At 42.3% G+C, this 19,997-nt stretch overlaps 1 protein-coding gene across 1 annotated transcript; it reads left to right on the top strand.

Moving 5' to 3' along the window:
* Positions 1-3,357: 3,357 nt before the first annotated feature.
* LOC139443811 (lysosomal proton-coupled steroid conjugate and bile acid symporter SLC46A3-like) lies at positions 3,358-9,441 on the top strand. Its single transcript, XM_071224723.1, has 4 exons — positions 3,358-4,474; positions 6,773-6,856; positions 8,210-8,366; positions 9,300-9,441. Exons 1-4 carry the CDS (start codon positions 3,358-3,360, stop codon positions 9,439-9,441), a joined length of 1,500 nt encoding a protein of 499 aa, XP_071080824.1.
* Positions 9,442-19,997: the final 10,556 nt, after the last annotated feature.

Consider the following 19,997-nt stretch of genomic DNA (forward strand, 5'->3'; position numbering starts at 1 on the left):
AATGCAGTTTGGAAGGTCTGTAACAGTAACCCTGCCAACTGAAACACATGATATATATCAATCTCATTCAAATCAGATCTAAATTCTCGCTGCCACTAAACAAAGATCTGAGGACATCCCATTACGAGTCACGTCAGAACGACCACACACGTGCATGCACGTCGCTATATAAGTGCAATAATCTTGGAAGCGACGTTAAAACCCCATTTCACCTCACCTCAACTCACCAAATGCATGTACACTCGTCAAAAAAAGAAACGCACAGGTAGTATGTAGTTCGTTGAACCTGACTACACAAAACATCCGTTATATAAATTGGATATATGTTTTTTTGAAAATGTTGGTGGCCTGATATTCGACAAACGGTGCGTCAAAACGCTGCCCTTGTCGATTTTCAATGTCTTAAGCGGCATTGTTTTCACCTGTGTTAAAAAATGTCATGGAGGTTAAACAGTAAAGCAAAATGCACGTGCAAGTTATGGCATTCGTAACTTGTGGTAATGGCTATAAACAGGCTAGCATGAGCCAATAATTTGTCATTCAATTGTCAACATTTTTCAAGTTCGAAAATGACGAGATTCAGCGGTGCCGATCGGAACATCGCCATACGACGTATCCAAAGAGGGGAATCGCAGTCTTCGTTTGTCAACGTCCACTACAGCACCATTTGCCGCCTTTGTGACCGATACACACAGTTCAATACCATTGCAGACCGTCAGAGAACCGGCCGACCAAGAGTTACCACCCCTGTACAGGATCGCTACATTCGACTGTTCCACATACGTCATGGCAATGCCACAGCCACGGAGACTGCAGGACGCATTCCTGGTTTGAGGAGGGTATGGGACAAGACTATCAGGAACCATCTTTGCGAGGCTTCAATCCGACCAAGAAGACCAGTTATGTGACTGTTTTGCAACAGATCCATCGACAGCGATGCTTGTGTTGGTGCCATATTTTACAGCCTTGGAATTTGAGAAACTGGAGACGAGTGTGGTTCAGCGATGAATCAAGATTTCTTCTTCACCGGCGAGATGGAAGACAACGTGTTTATCGTCATCGAAATGAGCGTTTTTCCCCACATTGTGTACGTGAATTCGACAAATTCGGTGACAGTAGTGTCAAGGTGTGGTGGGCCATATCCTACACCACGAGATCTGACTTGGTTGTGGTTCAGGGAAATTTGACAGCAAATCGCTACATGAATCAACCTCCCCTTCTTCCAAACATTGACCGCCAGAGGGAGCTGTTTCAACAGGACAACGCCCCACCGCACACAGCTCGGGGCGGTCACACGAGATAAAGAGTTCAGCGCTACCTTGTGGCCTTATGTGACATGACAATGAACAGTTTCCAATGCCTTTGCATAACGACAACATGTGACTATCGAAATCCAAAATTTCATATTTGTATCTATGATATTAAATTAAATATATCTACAATAAATTTACTAAAAATCTAACTGTGCGTTTCTTTTTCTTTAAGAATGTACATTGGACTAGTGAACATCATCTGAGAAGGGTTTGAGGTAGCCGTTTTCAACGAGTTGTATGATGCCACTTTGGAGATACTCCGTGGTTTCGCCTTCTTCGTCTGTGCGGGATTCCAACTGGTGTCTGCAGTTATCAAAATGTTTTTTCTGTTCCAGCTATATGACGAGGTCTGTTAATAATTGAGTCAATTTCAGTGATTGACATCATGAGCACAGATCCACGAAATTGGAATACGATGACATGCATTAACCAAGTCAGCCAGCCTGACCACCCGATCCCGTTGGTCGCCTCTTACAACAATCATAGTCGCCTTTTACGGCAAGCATGGGTTGCTGAAGACCTCCACGGGTCAATCATGATGTGAGTACATGTCTAGGTGGCGGTATTAAAAAAATATATTTTTTGAAGCTGTTATATATAGTTTATTCATATTCTTTCAAAGATAGAAAACCATTTCACGTTCTTTTCTATCACACAATTCACATAGACTTACATTTAGTCTTTGAAATCTTATATTACACAATATCCTTCTTGACTAACATTTTAAAAAGAAATGTTAATGCTGATTTCATAGACTGTGGAATAGAGCTAGCCAGAGCTGACTAGACTTGCTTTCGTATGCGTTTCTAGATTGTTGTTTTTCTCATAAAATAAATATATTCCACAGTCATGGTGCAGGACTAACGTTACCGCCACAATGTAACAAGTTGAAAGTATAAACGTGACAAGAACCTGGTTCGTTGGATAAACAAAGGTAAGAAAGAAGAAAACCCAAAATGAGCAGAACTATTTCCAGAAATGGGTAAGGAGCCCGCATAAGACGTTCCCTACGGATGTAGACACCGCCATTGTCCGCCATTGTCGGCCATTGTCCCTGCAGCAACCTGATATCATGAGTAGCATCAGTGGACAGCTGTGACAGACAAACAAGCTTGTCTCTAAAAGTAAGTGTGTGTTTGTGTGAGTAAGTGTGAGTGTGTTTGTTTGTTTGTGCGGTGTGTGTGTGCGCGCGCGTGCGTGCGTGCGTGCGTGCGTGCGGTGTGTGTGTGTGCGGTGTGTGTGTGTGTGTGTGTGTGTGTGTGTGTGTGTGTGTGTGTGTGTGTGTGTGTGTGTGTGTGTGTGCGTGCGTGTGTGCGTGCGCGTGTGCTTATGTGCGTGTGGTGTGGGTGTTTGTGCGGCGTGTGTATATATGTCTGGCGTGTGTGTTTGTACTTGTGGTGTGGTGTGTGTTTATTTTTGGTGTGTGTATGTTTGGGTGTGTGTATGTTTTATGCACTAAACCACCATCCATCGTTTACGATCTCTAAAACTGGAGTTAAGTGATTGAATGAGTGAGAGTTGTTTAACGTCAGCAATATTACCGTTATATCCGGGCAGTCTGGAAATAATATAGTCCTCACGGGGCACGGCCGTAGGTTGCATGTGCAATAATACAATCCATCGGGTCACGTGACAACCAGGACATAAACTGCATCCACATGGACCACACAGTTGTTGCTTACCACCAGTAAGTTGTACTGTACTGAAGTCCATGGGAGGAATACCTTAGCGCAGAAAACCTCATTTGCGCCACTACTGACTAAATGGTCTGTCTGGTCCAGATTCGAATCCTCACAAGCTGCATTAACATAACCGCAATATAGTAAAGTGCGTTGTTCAACGTTCACTCACTAGCTCACTCACGACTGATTGCGAGCGTATAAGCATAGTTGTCCATTACTCATCCCGACCTAGTAACTTTGATATCTGTATCTATCCATACACGTAACTGTGTAGGCACAGATTACAGACAAAACGATAACCTATGGTCATTTCCCACACAGAGAAGTGGTTGGTTGTGTGAATAACCTTGCCTGCTGTCAGTATGGAGTCAACGCCGCTGCTTCATCTTAGGAAAGAGTCAGAAGACAGATCCAAGTTGGGAAATCTCCTCAAGGCTAACATAGTGTTCCTGACCTATCACTTGTCTGTTAATATGAGGAGTCCTGTTCTCACCCAGTATCTATATCAGCGTTATTTAAGCGAGCTAGTGGACAATGGGACAGATACTTCCTCCAACAACGTAACGTCAAAATGTCTTGTCAACAAATCAGATCCTGCATACCTGATTCATGTTCAAGCTGAAGAAATGAGCAACAACATAACGGTAATGTTTGGCTACATCAGCACACCGATGTGTATCATAAGCTGCATACTGCTTGGTTCGTACTCCGATTATATCGGGCGACGGATACTGTTTGTGATTCCATTGATGGGCGAAGGTATTCGCAATGCGCTGTGTACAGCTGTCATGTGCTGGGACATGGACCTGCGATACATGTATATTGGAGAAGCCATCACCGGAATCACGGGCGGATATAATGGTGTAAGTCTGGCCAGCTATGTATATACCGCGGACAACACACCACCTAAAGCATCCAGGACGATTGGAATGGCTGCTGTTGACTTTACTACATACTTCGCTGCTGCTCTTTCTCAAGCCGGAACTGGATACTTTATCCAATATATGGGCTTTGCATGGCCATCCTTTGTGACAGCAGCTCTTGTATTTCTCACAGTCTTCTTCGTTATTGTTATACTTCCTGAGACCGTTCCTCTTGAAAAGAAACAGTCGCCTTGCATTGCACCAACTAAAGCTATTAAGAACGTATTTGGATTCTATTTCTCCAAAGATTTTGGCAGGAAGAGGTCATTGTTTTGGATAGCGTTCATAGCGTTCTTCATAACATATGTAGGTAATTCTGGCACCGGATCCATAGATTATATGCTGCTTCTTAATCAACCGTTTTGCTGGGGGCCAGAGATGATTGGCTACGTCAATATGGCGGCTATGCTACTGTATCAGTTCCTGACTGTTGGTGTGATCAAGCTGTTTCACATGTGCACAGGGGACGAGATGATCGCCATTTTGACGGCACTGGTGAGAGGGGGATCCGACGTTCTTCACGGCCTCGCCTACACTGATTACATGATATATGCACGTGAGTACTCTGTGTTTTTAAGTTCCAGCAACGTATTAGTGCTAGTTGCTTTCAGCAAAGCTGTTAACATTCAGGTGACACGCAGTCATGTGAACCCGTGGAGAACCGCGTTCAAAGAGGTCTTCAGCATACCATGCTTGCCGTAAAAGGTGATTATGCTTGTCGTAAGAGGCAGAGGCAACTAACGGGATTGGGTGGTCAGGCTCGCTGACTTGGTTGATGCATGTCAGTAGGTATAGCCCGTACCCTGGTAAGCAAGCAGGAGTAATTTCCCCTACCGGAAGTGCCGTCATCTTGGATTGGCGAAGAGGGGCATGCTGGGTCATGCGTGCGCTTCCAAGATGGCGTCACGGCCGATTCCGGGAGGGCGTGCGCATGCCTTTAAGATGGCGTCACGTCCGGTTCCGGGGAGGCGTGCGCCTCCAAGAGGGCGCCACATCCGGTCCTGGGGAGTAGGAGGACATCAGAAGCGCTAGTAAAATACTCCACTTCAAATTAAAAGAAGCGCACGAAAAATCCTCCACTTCCATTAAAATAGCGCAAAAAAAGGAGGTGGTGGTGGTGGTGGTGGTGGTGTTGGTGGTGGTGGTGGTGGTGGTAGTTGTGGAGGGGGGAGGGAGGAGGAGGTAGGGAGGAGGAGGTTGGGAGGAGGAGGAAAAGGAGGGAGGGAGGGAGGGAGGGAGGGAGGAGCAGGAGGAGGAGGGAGGAGGAGGAGAAGGAGGGGAGGGAGGAAAGGGAGGAGGAGGAGGAGGGAGGGAGGGAGGGAGGGAGGGAGGAGGAGGAGGAGGGCCCACTCTCCCTAAAGAACACTTTCATCATTGCTTTGCCTACCAACCACAACAAAACTCATCCTCCTCCACCTCCTCCCTCTCCTCCCCCCTCCCTCCCTCCCCTCCCTCCCCTCCCTCCCCCTCCTCCTCCTCCTCCTCCTCCTCCCTAACTCCCTCTCCCCTCCCTCCTCTTCTTCCTCCTCCCTCCCCTCCTCCTCCTCCTCCTCCTCATCCTCCTCCTCCCCCTCCCCCTCCCCCTCCCCCTCCCTCCTCCTCCCTCCCCCTCCCTCCCTCCCCCTCCCTCCCCCTCCCTCCTCCTCCCTCCCTCCCCCTCCCTCTCCCCTCCCACCCTCCTCTTCCTCCTCCCTCCCTCCTCCTCCCTCCCTCCCTCACCACCTCCTTTTTTTTGCGCTTTTTTAATGGAAGTACAGGATTTTACTTGCGCTTATTTTAATATTGAAGTGGAGGATTTTACGAGTACTTCTCATGTCCTCCTCCTCCCCGGAACCGGATGTGGCGCACGCCTCTCCGGAACCGGACGTGACGGCATCTTGAAGGCACGCGCACGCCCTCCCGGAAACGGACGTGCCATCTTGGATGCGCAAGCATGACCCAGCATGCCCCTCTTTGCCAATCCAAGATGGCGGTCTTTCCGGTAGGGGAGATAACTCCTGCTGGCTTGGTTACCAGGGTACGGGCTATAACTACTCATGTCATCGATCCCAATTACATGAATCGATGCTCATGACGTCAGTCACTGGATTGTTTGGTCCAAACTCGATTATTTACAGATCGCCGTCATATAGCTGGAATATTGCTGTGTGCGGTGTTAAACAACAAACAACAAACGCAGTTCCATTGACCGAATAAGTGGTCAATGTGTCTTGAAATGTTCAGGTGTAATGGTTATGTTGATGTCATCGCGTGATGCCTTAGAACGTCTCATTCCGATTCTGTTAAAAACATAGTATGGAATCCTTTTACATTGTTACAAATACCATTTATACATAGCTGTATAGTTCTTCCTTACACTCGTGCTACTTTAAACATGACCTTAAGTTTCATTAAATGATGTTTCTCCCAAAGCGAGCGTGAGTGATAGCTTCGTGGAAAGCACCCTACAACTGCCCTATTTTTTTCTGTATGCTGTTAGGGCTGGGACGGGTAACTCGGGTCGGGTGGTTCCTGTGTAGGACCCGGATATCCACACGACTACCCGGACCCGTGGTTAGTCACGTGATATATTGTTTAGTGGCAAAAATTATTCGCATTCCTTTCTGACTTTATAAATGTGAACAGAGATAAAACTTCAGTCAACTTCAGTGTATGTATGACCAGATCGTTTTAAACGTGTATCTAAATACATTTTGCCAGGGATATGGTTAAACTGTTCCATTGGGACATTTGTACCCATCTCTTGAGACCTACAGCGGGTACTTAGGTAGGGTCGGGTAATAGTGGGGTGGGTACCCGGGTAGTAAATTTGGACTCGTTCCAGCCCTAATGCGTGTGTCCTTGTGCCTTACAGAAACTGTTCTGGCAGCACTAGCCGCTCCCTTGTCGCCAGTTCTCAGGGGGATTGTGTCCAGGATGGCCCCAGCAGACATTCAGGGTAAGGACTCACCATTCCCTTCATGGCTAAAGTGTACATGATGCGCCATAATATGGCTGGAAATTGCGGTGTAATACCATACTACGTAAGTGAGTCAGTGAGTATGGTTTTACGCCGCTTTTAGCAATATTCCAGCAATATCACGGCGGGGGACACCACAAATGGGCTTCACACATTGTACCCATGTGGGGAATCGAAACCGGGTCTTCGGCCTGACGAGCGAACGCTTTAACCACTAGGTTACCCGATCGCCCCCATACTACGTAAATTTCACTATACAGTGCTCATCATTTTTCATTAACGTTGTGATAGCTTATGTGATTTAGATAGCTCCTGGGTTTATCATTGCCGGGGCGACTGAAGGGATCGAGTGGTCAGGTTCGCCGACTTGGTTGATGCATGTCATCGTATCCCAAATGTGTAGTTCGACGTTCATGATGTCAATCACTGGATTGTCTGATCAAGATTCGCTTATTTACAGACCACTGCCATAAAGCTGGAATATTGCTGAGTGCGACGTTAAAAACAAACAAACAAATCCTGGCTTTATCCAGTGCACAGTGATATTGTAGTATCCGTCGTTTAATCCCGAGTATTTCAGGAGCTTGTGATTGTGAATCACAATGAAAAAGTGATGATACCATGTGTTCCTGTCCCACCGTTGGCACCCTCAGAAACACATGCAAAGGCAAGTCAAATGTTCACCTGAAAGAAACACGGGAACATAATTATGTTACAATTCCAAATATGGAATTGCATCGAACATGAGTATAATCATTGTTGTGTCAAATTTGGAAATGTCATCCACGTGTCTGCCAAAAAACTTTTTGAAATCTTTACTAAGGTTTTGAATGTTGCAACCCTGATCCTTGGTACGTCAACAGTTGTGAAATGTAGACAACAAAGGCTTCTGTAATAGTGCTCGACATAAAGGGAAACTTGACTGTTTGAATGTTTAAGTTATTCCTCAACTACGGTTATGACGAACACGCTTATAACGAACTGTCTGATATAACAAACTTATTTTTTAGTCCGGCCATTTGTTGTATATATGCTGTATATATGCTTATAAAGAACTACGGTTATAACGAACTAAAATAAGTGGTCCCTTTGAGTTCGTTATAACCGTAGTTTACTGTATATCATTCATAATTATTTCAATTTCATTATCGACCTTGTTGAAGTTGTGTGAGTATTTACTTATCATATTTCTAATATTCACAATCACCCTTCTTGTGTTTGTTGTGAGTGGTATTTGTTGCTCCCGATTTGAGAATCAGGATAATACTATTGATGACCAATCGGTTGATACTGGAGTTATGTCATACACTGATATAAGTTTCATTCGTTCAGGTTCTTTGTTTGCGGGACTGACTGTGGCGGGAGTGGTGGCGAGTACGACGGGGCTGGCAATTTACGGAGCGGTGTATGATGCAACCGTGGAGACGATGCGCGGTTTCGTCTATTTCACGTGTGGTGGAACACGTGTCCTGACAGCCATCATACTTGTGTTAGTACATTATACACATTATAACATTATACTTACTTAGTACAAGTACAAACATTATTAAACTCTCTGACGTTGATCCAGAGGGTGTGTGTATGGACGCGCATCCCCCTTTCATGATAATAAACATTAATGCATTGTAAGCACTATTTCATTTTGTGACACAGTTTCATAAAAATATCACTTGTACGAAACGAAACAGAGGGCACTATCCTGTAACAGTTACACTTGAGATCAGAACCTGCACGCCTCCTTTTCCAAGAAGTTCTTTCCATGCTTGGGGTGCCTATTACAGTGGGGTATATTGCATGAAAGTGTGAAACATGTTGATTGCTTGAAAGTGTTAACGTATAGCAATACTGTTACAGGGTGCTGCATAGCTTGACACTCTGACAAATGTTAACGTATAGCAATACTGTTACAGGGTGTTGCATTGCTTGACAAATCTTGACGTATAACACTACTATTAAAGGGCGTTTTATTGCTTGACAAATGTTAATGCAGAGCAATACTGTTACAGGGTTCTGCATTGCTTGACAGTGTGTCCCATCTTAACGTATAGCAGTACTGTTACAAGGTGTTGCATTGCTTGACAAATCTTGACGTATAACAATACTGTTACAGGGTGTTGCATTGCTTGACAAAAGTTAACGTATAGCAATATTGTCACAGGGTGTTGCATTGCTTGACAGTGTGACAAATGTTAACGTATAGCAATACTGTTACAGGGTGTTGCATTGCTTGACAAATCTTGACGTATAACAATACTGTTACAGGGCGTTTTATTGCTTGACAAAAGTTAACGTATAGCAATACTGTTACCGGGTGTTGCATTGCTTGAAAGTGTGACAAATGTTGACGTTTAGCAATACTGTTACCGGGTGTTGCATTGCTTGAAAGTGTGACAAATGTTGACGTTTAGCAATACTGTTACAGGGTGTTTTACTGCGTGGCACCAGGTATACTGCGCCAGATCAAAACGGAGGCTGTCATCATTAACGACCAGGACGAGAGGGATCACGTTGTCACACCGCCCCAGAAGCCAGTTGTGGACTCGGAGGTGAAATGTCGGATCTAGGACACTTTCTAAATCATTCCTACATGGACACTGACATTTTTATCTTGTGGAAATAAAACTTTTCTTTGGTACTAAATTTTAGTTTATTAGATACAGATGCTCGATCTTATTACAGAACAGTTACACTGAATGATAGCATGTTCAGATTATGTTATATATACCAGTTTGCTTAATGAAATTAAGCACTGCTTTTTGAATCGACTGGTGCAGCAGATTAGGCTCCAGCGATGATATACGGTTTACCTCCCTTTGACTTCAGCAGGCATGCTGATATCAATATCAACATTTGAGAGTCGATCCATGTTGTACCGCAGATCTACAGTATTTGTCGAACAGTATATTTGTACCATTTCATCAGCTCTTACACGAAATACACACCATTGCCGTATGTTACGATCAGTTCACGACTTGTAAATAGCGTTTGTACAAGTTCGCAGATGACTTGCTGTTTGCGTATTGTGGACAATTAGCTGCTTTTTAACGTTTTTTCTAGCTTTTGGGGACCGTTCATGTTAGATTCTTTTTGTAACAAATATTGGTAATGTTTTATGATATATTTATATTATTATTATGTTTCACCAATACATTTTCGACTTTCATTCAAAAAACTATGATGACAAATTACATTTGAACATTAAAAAGAATCGATTATATTACTTTTATGTGTTTTTACATGTTCATTCGTAGTATGTGATGGTTATTCATTTTTTCATATCTTAACGCGAGCCGACCTATCATCATACTGAAAATAATTGTGTGAGCGCGGTTTGCTTACGTCACAAATCGTCTACCACTAAAATCCTAAAGTGCGTAAAGATTCTAATTTTCAAGTTAGACAATAAATAAACAGGGCGGGAAAAGAAAGTATAGGTCGAGTTCCATGATCGATAAAAAAACAAAACAAGAAGAGGTTTTGTTGCGAATTATAATATAATATAGGTGAGGGGTAACAAATGATTGATCAACCACAGTTTGAATGAAATTGTGCAATCACAGGTAATGTAAGCTCAAGGTAAACAATGGTGGAGTAGGAAATTTCATTTTCAAAAGTTGTCTGAAATGTCACCAAAAAATTGTCAGACACTCTACAAGTTCATTGTCGACACAGTTTCCTTCAATAGCGTGTATGACGTCCAGCTGCCCCAATGCATGCTGTGATACGCCGCCTCATCGATGACGTCAGTCTTCTGATGACGTGGACTGGAATCCGCTGCCACTCGTCTCTCAGGGCCTGGTGCAATTCTTGTCTGTTGACGGGAGGCTGATGGCGTGCTCTAATCTGTCTGTCAAGATGGTCCCACAGATGTTCAATAGGATTCATATCGGGTGAGTGGGCAGGCCAGGGCAAAACGTCAACGTTCTGCTGGTTTAGAAAGTTCCGAGTCAGTCTTGCAGGAGTGAGTGAGTGAGTTAAAATTTAAGTCACATCGGCAATATTTCAGCCATATCGTGACTATCAAAATTTAAATATAATACATATAATGAAACGTATGTAAAAACCTGCCAACGAGGGACAGTAAAACAACTAGACGTATCACAGCAATAAAATTTAAAACTAGTATGTAATAATAAAATCAATAGCACTACACATATACATTACATTTTAAAAACAGGCTATAGATCACCAACAACTGAAGGTAGATCACCACGCTAGGGTCCATGGGGACTTACAGTACTTTTGCTACCTGCATGGACCCCAGCAGGATTTACACCATCCCTTCAGTGGTTGGCGATTATTGTCAATTTAGCCGAATTAAAAGAACATATAATCAGCAATTAAAACCATAGTAGTAATAAATACACTGTGAATGCGTACCATCTCCGGGCGACAATCATTTTACACTACTTCAACCCCCTTCGAAGTACAGCCACTGACAATCTTAGTTATCCAATTTATTCGACCAGTATTAAAAGATCATTTATTAATTACAAAACACGTTTATCAAAATTTATGTACAAGTTCTATTTCTTTTAAAAAGTTAATTATTAAATGGGACGAAACATTATTAAAAAGATCCATTATTGAAGTTGCACTGAAATATTTATCCCTTGTGATGGCAAAATCAATACAGTCAAGCAGGACATGCTTGACCGTGATTCTCTCATCACAAGGGATACAAAATGGAGGATCCTCACCTTTTAAAATATATTCGTGTGTATACCTGCTATGGCCAATACGACATCGTCGCATAATGACCTCTTCAAATCTGGACAGACAGCCCAAGTAGGTATAACCAATATTTGGTTTAATTACATGTAATTTATTGATACCGACTTGGGATTCCCACTTCTTTTGCATAAGATCACAAATATAAGATCTGATTACAGGTTTAAAATCAGTGTATGGGATAAGAAGTGGTGTCACAGATTTGTTGAGTGCTGCTTTAGCAGCAGCATCAGCAATTGAGTTGCCTTTGATGCCCACATGACTGGGCAACCAACAAAAGACGATGTCGGATTGGCCAGTAGCAAGTTCATTAAATAATTCAATAATTTTGATTAAAAGTGGATGTTGACAGGATACGTTATGGATAGCCTGCAGGCAAGAAAGAGAATCGGAAAATATGATAAATTTCTTATATTTTGACTGTTTACTGATATACTGTAAAGCTGTTAAAATGGCATTGGCCTCTGCTGTGAAAATAGAACTATTATCGGGTAATCTGGAGGAGATAGTCCTGGATCCAATGACAGTGGCGCTGGCAACAGCGCCACTATCCTTGGATCCATCAGTAAATATAGATTTGTAAGTATTATATGTGTTTCTTAATTCATTGTATTTTTGTTGATAAATAAGTGGATTTGTTTCCGATTTCTTTAATTTAGTTAATGTCAGATCCACCTCTGGCTTTAATAACTGCCAAGGTGGAGAAGACAAAAGCTGCGTGGGGGCTATATCGTCAAGATTAATTTGAGCAGCTGAAATATCAGATTTGAAGTCTTATTCCAAGTAGGGGAAGAACCGATGATTTTTTATTATAGAGATTTTCATAAAGGGGGTGAAAAACACAGTCATATGCTGGATTTGAGTTATTAGAGCGTAATTTAGTGACATGTTGTAAGGATAATTTAATTCGGCGTTGTTTGAGGGATGGTTCGTCAGCCTCAACGTACAAACTGTTAATAGGAGAAGTTCGGAAAGATCCAAGACAGAGTCTCAGACATTGATGGTGGATAGAATCCAAAAGTTTAAGATTACTTTTGCAAGATCCACCATAGATGATGGAGCCATAATCAAGTTTAGAGCGAATAAGTGCTCTGTACAGTTGAAGGAGGGTTTTCTGATCCCCTCCCCACTTGGAATTAGAGACAACTTTTAACAAATCTAGGGCTTTCAGACATTTGTTCTTTAAGTATTTGATATGAGGTAAAAAGGTTAAATGATGATCAAAAATTATACCCAAAAACTTCGCTTCTTTTACAACTTTAGTGGGGGTGTTATCTAATATTAGTTCAGGGTCTTTGTGAGGTTTATATTTTCTGCAAAAGTGAATACAGTTAGTTTTAGATTTGGAAAATTTAAAGCCATTTTCTAAACACCATTTTTGGATTTTATTTAAACAGAGTTGCATTTGCCTCTCAATCGTATGCATGTTCCTACCACGGCAAGAAACATTAAAGTCATCCACAAACAACGATCCATCAATTGAATCGTTTAAAACCTTTGCTAAACTGTTGATTTTAATACTAAACAAAGTGACAGCCAAATAATGCCTTGTGGGACACCCTGATCCTGATTATAATGATCAGACAGGGTTGAACCCACGCGGACTTGAAATTGCCTGTCAGTTAAAAACTTGGATATAAATTGAGGCAAACGGCCTCGCAATCCAAAATCATGTAAATCTTTTAAAATACCGTATTTCCATGTAGTGTCATATGCTTTTTCTAGATCGAAAAAGATAGACACTGCATGTTGTTTGTTTATAAGGGCATTCTTAACGAATGACTCCAATCGAACTAAATGGTCAATGGTACTGCGATTTTTACGGAAGCCACATTGAATATTTGTGATTAAGTTATTGGATTCCAAGTACCATGTTAATCTATTATTGACCATGCGTTCCATGGTTTTGCAAACGCAGCTAGTCAATGAAATGGGTCGATAATTGGAAGGAACTGTATGGTCACGTCCATGTTTAGGTATTGGAACAATGATAGCTTCACGCCACGAAGAAGGAAATTCTCCTGACGTCCAGATTTTATCAAATAATATCAAAAGGGTTTCTAAACAGGATTGCGGTAAATGTTTTAACAGTTGATGATAGATAGTATCAGTTCCTGCAGCAGTGTCATGAGCCTGTCCAAGTGCTGTATTGAGCTCATGAATGGAAAAGACTTCATTGTAATCTTCCCCGTTATCTGAATTAAAAGGTAAAGGTTTCTTTTCCTGCAGCTTTTTGAATTTTTGAAATTGAGGGACATAATTAGACGAGGAAGAATGTTGAGCCAGAGTTTCACCAAGTTTATTTGCAATATCTGATGTATCAGTTAATAATTGATCCTCATCTTTGAGATGGTGGATGCTTGACTTAGAACCCTTACCTTTTATTTTCTGAATCAAGCTCCATACCTTGGACATTGGCGTCCATGAATTTATCTTGGATACATAATTTTGCCAAGATTGACGTTTGTTTTGTTTGAAAGTGCGCCGGGTTTTAGCATTTACAATTTTAAATTTATTGAGATTATGGACCATTGGATGGCGTCGAAAATATTTTTCAGCCTTTTTCCGTGCCTTCCTAGCTTGTTCGCAATCAATGTTGAACCATGGTTTACGTATGTGGGGATTTGAGGAGGACTTCCGAATACATTCATCAGCTATTTTAGTGAGTTCATCGGAGAACAGTCGTATAGAGTCGGGAACATCAAGAAATACGTCAGGGTTTAGTTTGTTAGAACAAAGGACTTCATATAATGCCCAGTTGGCTTTAGTAAAATTCCAACGTGAAGATGGGGGAACATCAGATGGAGTCACAGATTCTAAAATGGTTGGAAAATGGTCACTTCCACAGAGGTCATCGTGGACTGAGCATTCAAATTCACTTAGTAAGTTAGAATCTACAACTGATAAATCCAGACAAGAGTAAGTACCAGTTGCTGGATGTAGATAAGTGGTTGAACCGTCATTAAAAATGCATAAATCATTATCAGTCTTGCAGGATGGGGCCTGGCATTGTCGTGTTGAAACAATGTCCCCTGCTGTTGGTTTTGTGGGGATTGAACCGAATGCTCTGAAACTTGCGTGTTTTGTGTTAATTTTCAACGTTAGGGTGTGTTATATTTGGAGTTTGGGATTTGTCGCGTGTGCTGTAATACTTTGCTTAGCTGGTGTTTCTGGTCACCTGAGAGGACCTACTGTATTACCAGCTTCATTTCTGTGCTCCGTCACTCCTCATGTGCCGCCACTCCACGACCTAGATTGCACGGAGACTGTCGGCAAGCTCAGAAACCGTAATAGTAGATTTCTGATTCCGTCTACGAATATTTTCTCGTCTCCGATGACCAATCGGTAAAACAGGTAGGCAAGTTGTTTTTTTTGTTTTTTGTTTTTAAAATTTATGTTTTATAGTTTCTCAAAATCCTAGATTTTTTGCCCGATACAATAGTGAATCGGTTTTAGTTTGAGATTGATCAGGAGCAGTCGCGTTTTCTCTATGTCAGCGGCCACATCTGAGTAGGGTACTACATTGTTTTCATTTTTGCTAGATTCCTGTCATTTCCGAAAACAAGGCATCAAAGTTAATATATCAATTTCGTTCACCTCAGTAATTTTAGAGAATTTATTCTCTTTATTTGCGTTATTAGTATTGAAAGATAGCCATTCCATATCTAAATCACCGTATGGACAATCCATTTTGTTTCATGTAGCAGCTAGATGACATCAAACACCAGAACCAAGCATTTATGTACTTATAAGTCAGATGAAATGTTACAAGACCAGGCAAAAATACTAAATTAATTATACTGCTGATAAATGCATCGAGTTCATCGTAAACACTGATCCAGAATTCGGGGAAAACCCGGAAAGTAGTTTTGGCAAATGTTCACACGATCAATTTCACAAAAAATTGTTCACATCGTGTGAACTTTTTTTTCCGTTCACAGGTGTGTGAACTCCAAATATCAGACCACGAAATGAAATTATAATCATATATCCCGCACTATTGTATTGAATGGTCACGACTTCCACCAGTGTGTGCTGTGGACTGTGATTGTCACGTGGACTTGTGAGACTTATTCCAGCTGCAATATGGATGTTCCCAATGTTGACCGAGATAGGTAGATGGGATTGTGATGAGCCGAGTAAATTCCGAGACAAAGGAGCTCCTTTGTATCAATGCATGCAGTAATGTCAGCTAATGTGCATACCAAGCGATTGTCTGTTGCTCTCGTTAATAGTCAAACACGATAAACTGAAATCCGTGCAGTCCTTGAAAGTGGATGGCTTTCAATATTATTTTAGATTGTATATTATATTTATTGAGACGTATTGTTACACATGCGACAGTAACCTATAGTTACTGCTATTTGAAACACATCAAAATGATGTGTCGTTACCTTATTCTAGACCCGTGAAGATCCAGGGTAGAATAGGTCTTCAGCTACCCATGGATGTTGTAAAAGGCGACTATGCTTGTTGTAAGAGGCGACTAACGTGATCGGATGGTCTGGCTCGCTGACTTGGTTGATACATGTCATCGTATCCCAATTGCATGGGTCGATGCTCATGATGTCAATAACTAGATTGTTTGGTTCACGAGCGATTATTTTCAGACCACAGTCATATAGTTCGAATAATGCTGAGTGCGGTGTTAAACAACATGAAACAAACAAACAACGTCCTACGTTATTCGATACACGGTAACGTAAACAAAGAATAAATGCTCAACAAGAAATATTTTGTCACGTTGCGTCAATTAATGACAACGTTTTTACTGTGCAACAAGCGAAAATTGATATTAATCTTAAACATATTTTATTGGCTAAATAGATCGTGTGAGATTTGATGCTACCTTATATCTGGCTTGTCTCTGTCTGATTCACTGTAGATACTTGGTAGTTTTTAATCTCAATGAGAGTATCATATTGTACCTTATGTTCGTCCTAAAATGAGCTGTTGTTATTCTTGGTAACCACATGGCATGTCTTGTGATTGTATGTTATCGTACGCCATGGAACGATGCTCATGCTGTCCAGGTAGGTTTCTTCTTGCCTGCCTAGGGGCGGTCGGGTAGCCTAGTGGTTAAAGCGTTCGCTCGTCACACCTAAGACCCGGGTTCGAATCCTGACATGGGTACAATGCGTGAAGCCCATTTCTGGTGTACCCCGCCGTGATATTGCTGGAATATTGCTAAAAGCGCCGTAAAATCAAACTCACTCACTCACTCACTCACTCACTCTTGCCTGACTTGACAACAGACTGCCCCTCAGTTGAGAAAATGATGGATGTAAACATATTTCCTGGATAGTTTCTCCAACGCAATGCAAAATTGTACGACATTAGACGAGATACATTGTGAAATTACACAGCTATGCACCTAGACCCAATCTCATTAAAATCAGATCTTAGTTCTCGCTACCCGCCAAACAAAGATCTGAGGACATGTCATTACGTGTCACGCCAGACCGACCTTTTGCGAACTTTGACCGACCAATTGAATGAATGACGTCGACATTAGCCAATCAGAAGGCAGCTTTACGACATGAGTTTTAAACTGGCGACTATGCTTCGAAACATATTTTGACGTTCATTTAAAAGCATAAAATTAAAAACTGAAGAAAAAAAATTCTGGAATGGCTAAAAGATGGCCTAGATTGTATGAATACAGCCATTAAGCTCATAACTGTCGTTCGGATTACAGGGTATGTTTGTTTTTTTGAGGTTGCACGATCTAAAATCATACTGTCACTTTCATGATCTGATAAGCGACGCTCTGATTGGTCAGATGAAAGGTCGTTTTGGCATGACCCGTAATGGGATATCCTCAGATCTTTGTTTAGCGGTAGCGAGAACTAAGATCTGATTTTAATGAGATTGACTGGAAACGCGTCAGGAAATTTCTTTCGATATCAGATTGTTGATAGGCTACCAGGTATAACCTCATATAATGTTTAAATGTTAAATTTACATGGCACATACGGGTGGCCGGTCACATGACCGCGAAACTGACTTTCATAAGTGTATGAACGACTCATTTGACATTTTTACGTTTTTCACGACAATCTGTTCTTGAAATGACGTTCAAACTCCTGGCACATTAGAAAGTTGGGTTATTTCAGTTCGATGTGTCAGCTGAACGTGGATGTTTTTTGTTAGACCTTCACTTTGGTAAAATCCGCGAGCACTAGTATTGTGCTTACAACCAAGAATAATAAAAACATTACTATCTTTACTTATCATTACTTATCTCTATGTGCTCAGTACGATGAGGGACATGGAGTCTGTTTTTCAATATTTTGATATTTCACTTACTTTTATCGTAACCTTTTGCAAATTAACACAATTTGTCATACAAATATGTGATAAAAAGGAGGGAGGGATGGAGGAGGAGGGAGGGAGGAGGGAGGGAGGAGGGAGGAGGGAGGAGGCAGGAGGGGGAGGGTGTGGCAGGGTGTGTGTCGATTGCGTGTGGAGATGATAGATCACTGAGACGGATTATACACAGTCGATGACCGAGCAACTTGTGTTGCTAGGTTGACGTCACATCTCCGAAGGATCTTGCATCTTGCGGGTATTATGACGTGTTTGTAAACTTTGAGGGGCAAGGTCTCGTTCCACAAGGCGATCGTATTGTAGCACAATGACAGTCGTTCGTCTAAGTTAAAGTATGTGAGTGGCGATCACCTCAGCGCTACGATCATGTTGTGGAACGGACGCCTGAATTCTAAAGGTGAATCAACATACACAGACATGGACGTGGTGTAGGAATGCAGGAAGCGGTCAGATGTCGATCTTGTTTGTTGTTTTTTTCTCTCCGGGGTGTGCATGTCGATTCCCATCCAAAAAAAGACAACACAACACTTCTTTTTTTTCCAACGTTTTAATCTCCCGCTCACATGAACCAACACAACAAAACAAAAGCCACAGGAATAGGGGCGTCCCTGTGATTTTTGTGAACATGAACTTTTTTTTTCTTTTTTTACCACTAAGTTGTGAACGTATGTACACTCCTAAAACACAGTGAAAAGGAACTTTGTCACTTGGGGGTGTGAACGTATGTACATTTCTACCACGCAGTGAACGTATGTACACTCCTCAAACAGGAACGTTGAGAGTCAGGTGCTCGTAGGTTCAGTGAACAAGTGTCAGGTCAATAAGGGCAGAAAGGTCGGTTCTTTTGATGTAGGGTATGCGTCTGGACACTCAGTCGAAAGGCTGGCATCTCATCCACAGGAACAGAGGTAGACACCTTGGTATGAAACCATGCTAATACCTTGGTATCATTCTTGGCGGTGTCCTTCCAGTCAAACGTATCTAACACTTGATTAAATGTCCACCCACGCACGCGATAGGTCAGCATGTAGAGACACAACGTGCTATATCCATGTTGTAAGGGTGGTGTAATCCATCGTTGTTACATTACTTTTCCTTGATCTCGATACTAGATGAAAATACAACCTTTCTTTGATCTCGATACTGGATAATAATACGGACCACCCCAACAGTCAAGGACGTCAACTCCGCGTTGTATAGCTTGTTGAAATGCTGCAATAGCCTCAGACTTGTTCTTAAACCAGCGCGGGCTCTGCGATAGGATCGTCTCCGATTCACCAGGTGGGTAGGCCACTATTGTCCACGAATAGACCTTTAGTCATCCACGGACATTGCTGACTGTTGGTCTGGCACTTCATACATCTGTGTCGAGACGACATCGTTGATCTCTCTTTTAGTGCTAGGACTGTGACGGTGTGCGTGGCTTCGCTCTTTTTATAGGAAAGGCACTGAAACCCTGCTTCCTGATTGGTCGACCACGCAGCACGCTGATGGGTCGGTTCCAGCGCCTGGTCTGAGCCCCGGTTTTCCAAACTGGACAGACCGTTGTGTTTCTTTTCCATAGGAAATTGTATGGGTCATGGGAGAGAAAGCACAACCCACAGTTCGACCCAAACAGAAAAGAAAAAGTAAAGAAAAAATAGATAAAAGAGAAAGGCCATGCTTGAAAGATCAGTTGCCTTGAAGGACTTCATGGAGTCCACATGGTGTTCAGACTGTGGGAAACAGTTCACTAGACATGATAATATGGAGAGACATAGGAGACGGTTCCATAAACATCTGCGACCATGACAGGAAAACACTTCTCCTCCAGGAAGATACTCTCCTCCACCAGCACCGTCACCGCCGCTGCCGTGTGTCAGTCAGCCAGAACACAGGATGACGTCATGTGATGAGGATGATGACTTCCCCTTTGACCCTACACCATACTTTTACGGTGTTCATTGCGGGACCCACAGAATCAGGAAAAAGTTCATTTGTGAAATCATGTATGGAGCAGATGCATCACCCCAAGGTGTTGGATACACCACCCCATCGCATCGTGTGGGTGTACAGCGAA

This window comes from Haliotis cracherodii, unplaced genomic scaffold (assembly GCF_022045235.1).
Source record: "Haliotis cracherodii isolate W230 unplaced genomic scaffold, xgHalCrac1.p SCAF_5, whole genome shotgun sequence".
NCBI lineage: Eukaryota > Metazoa > Mollusca > Gastropoda > Lepetellida > Haliotidae > Haliotis > Haliotis cracherodii.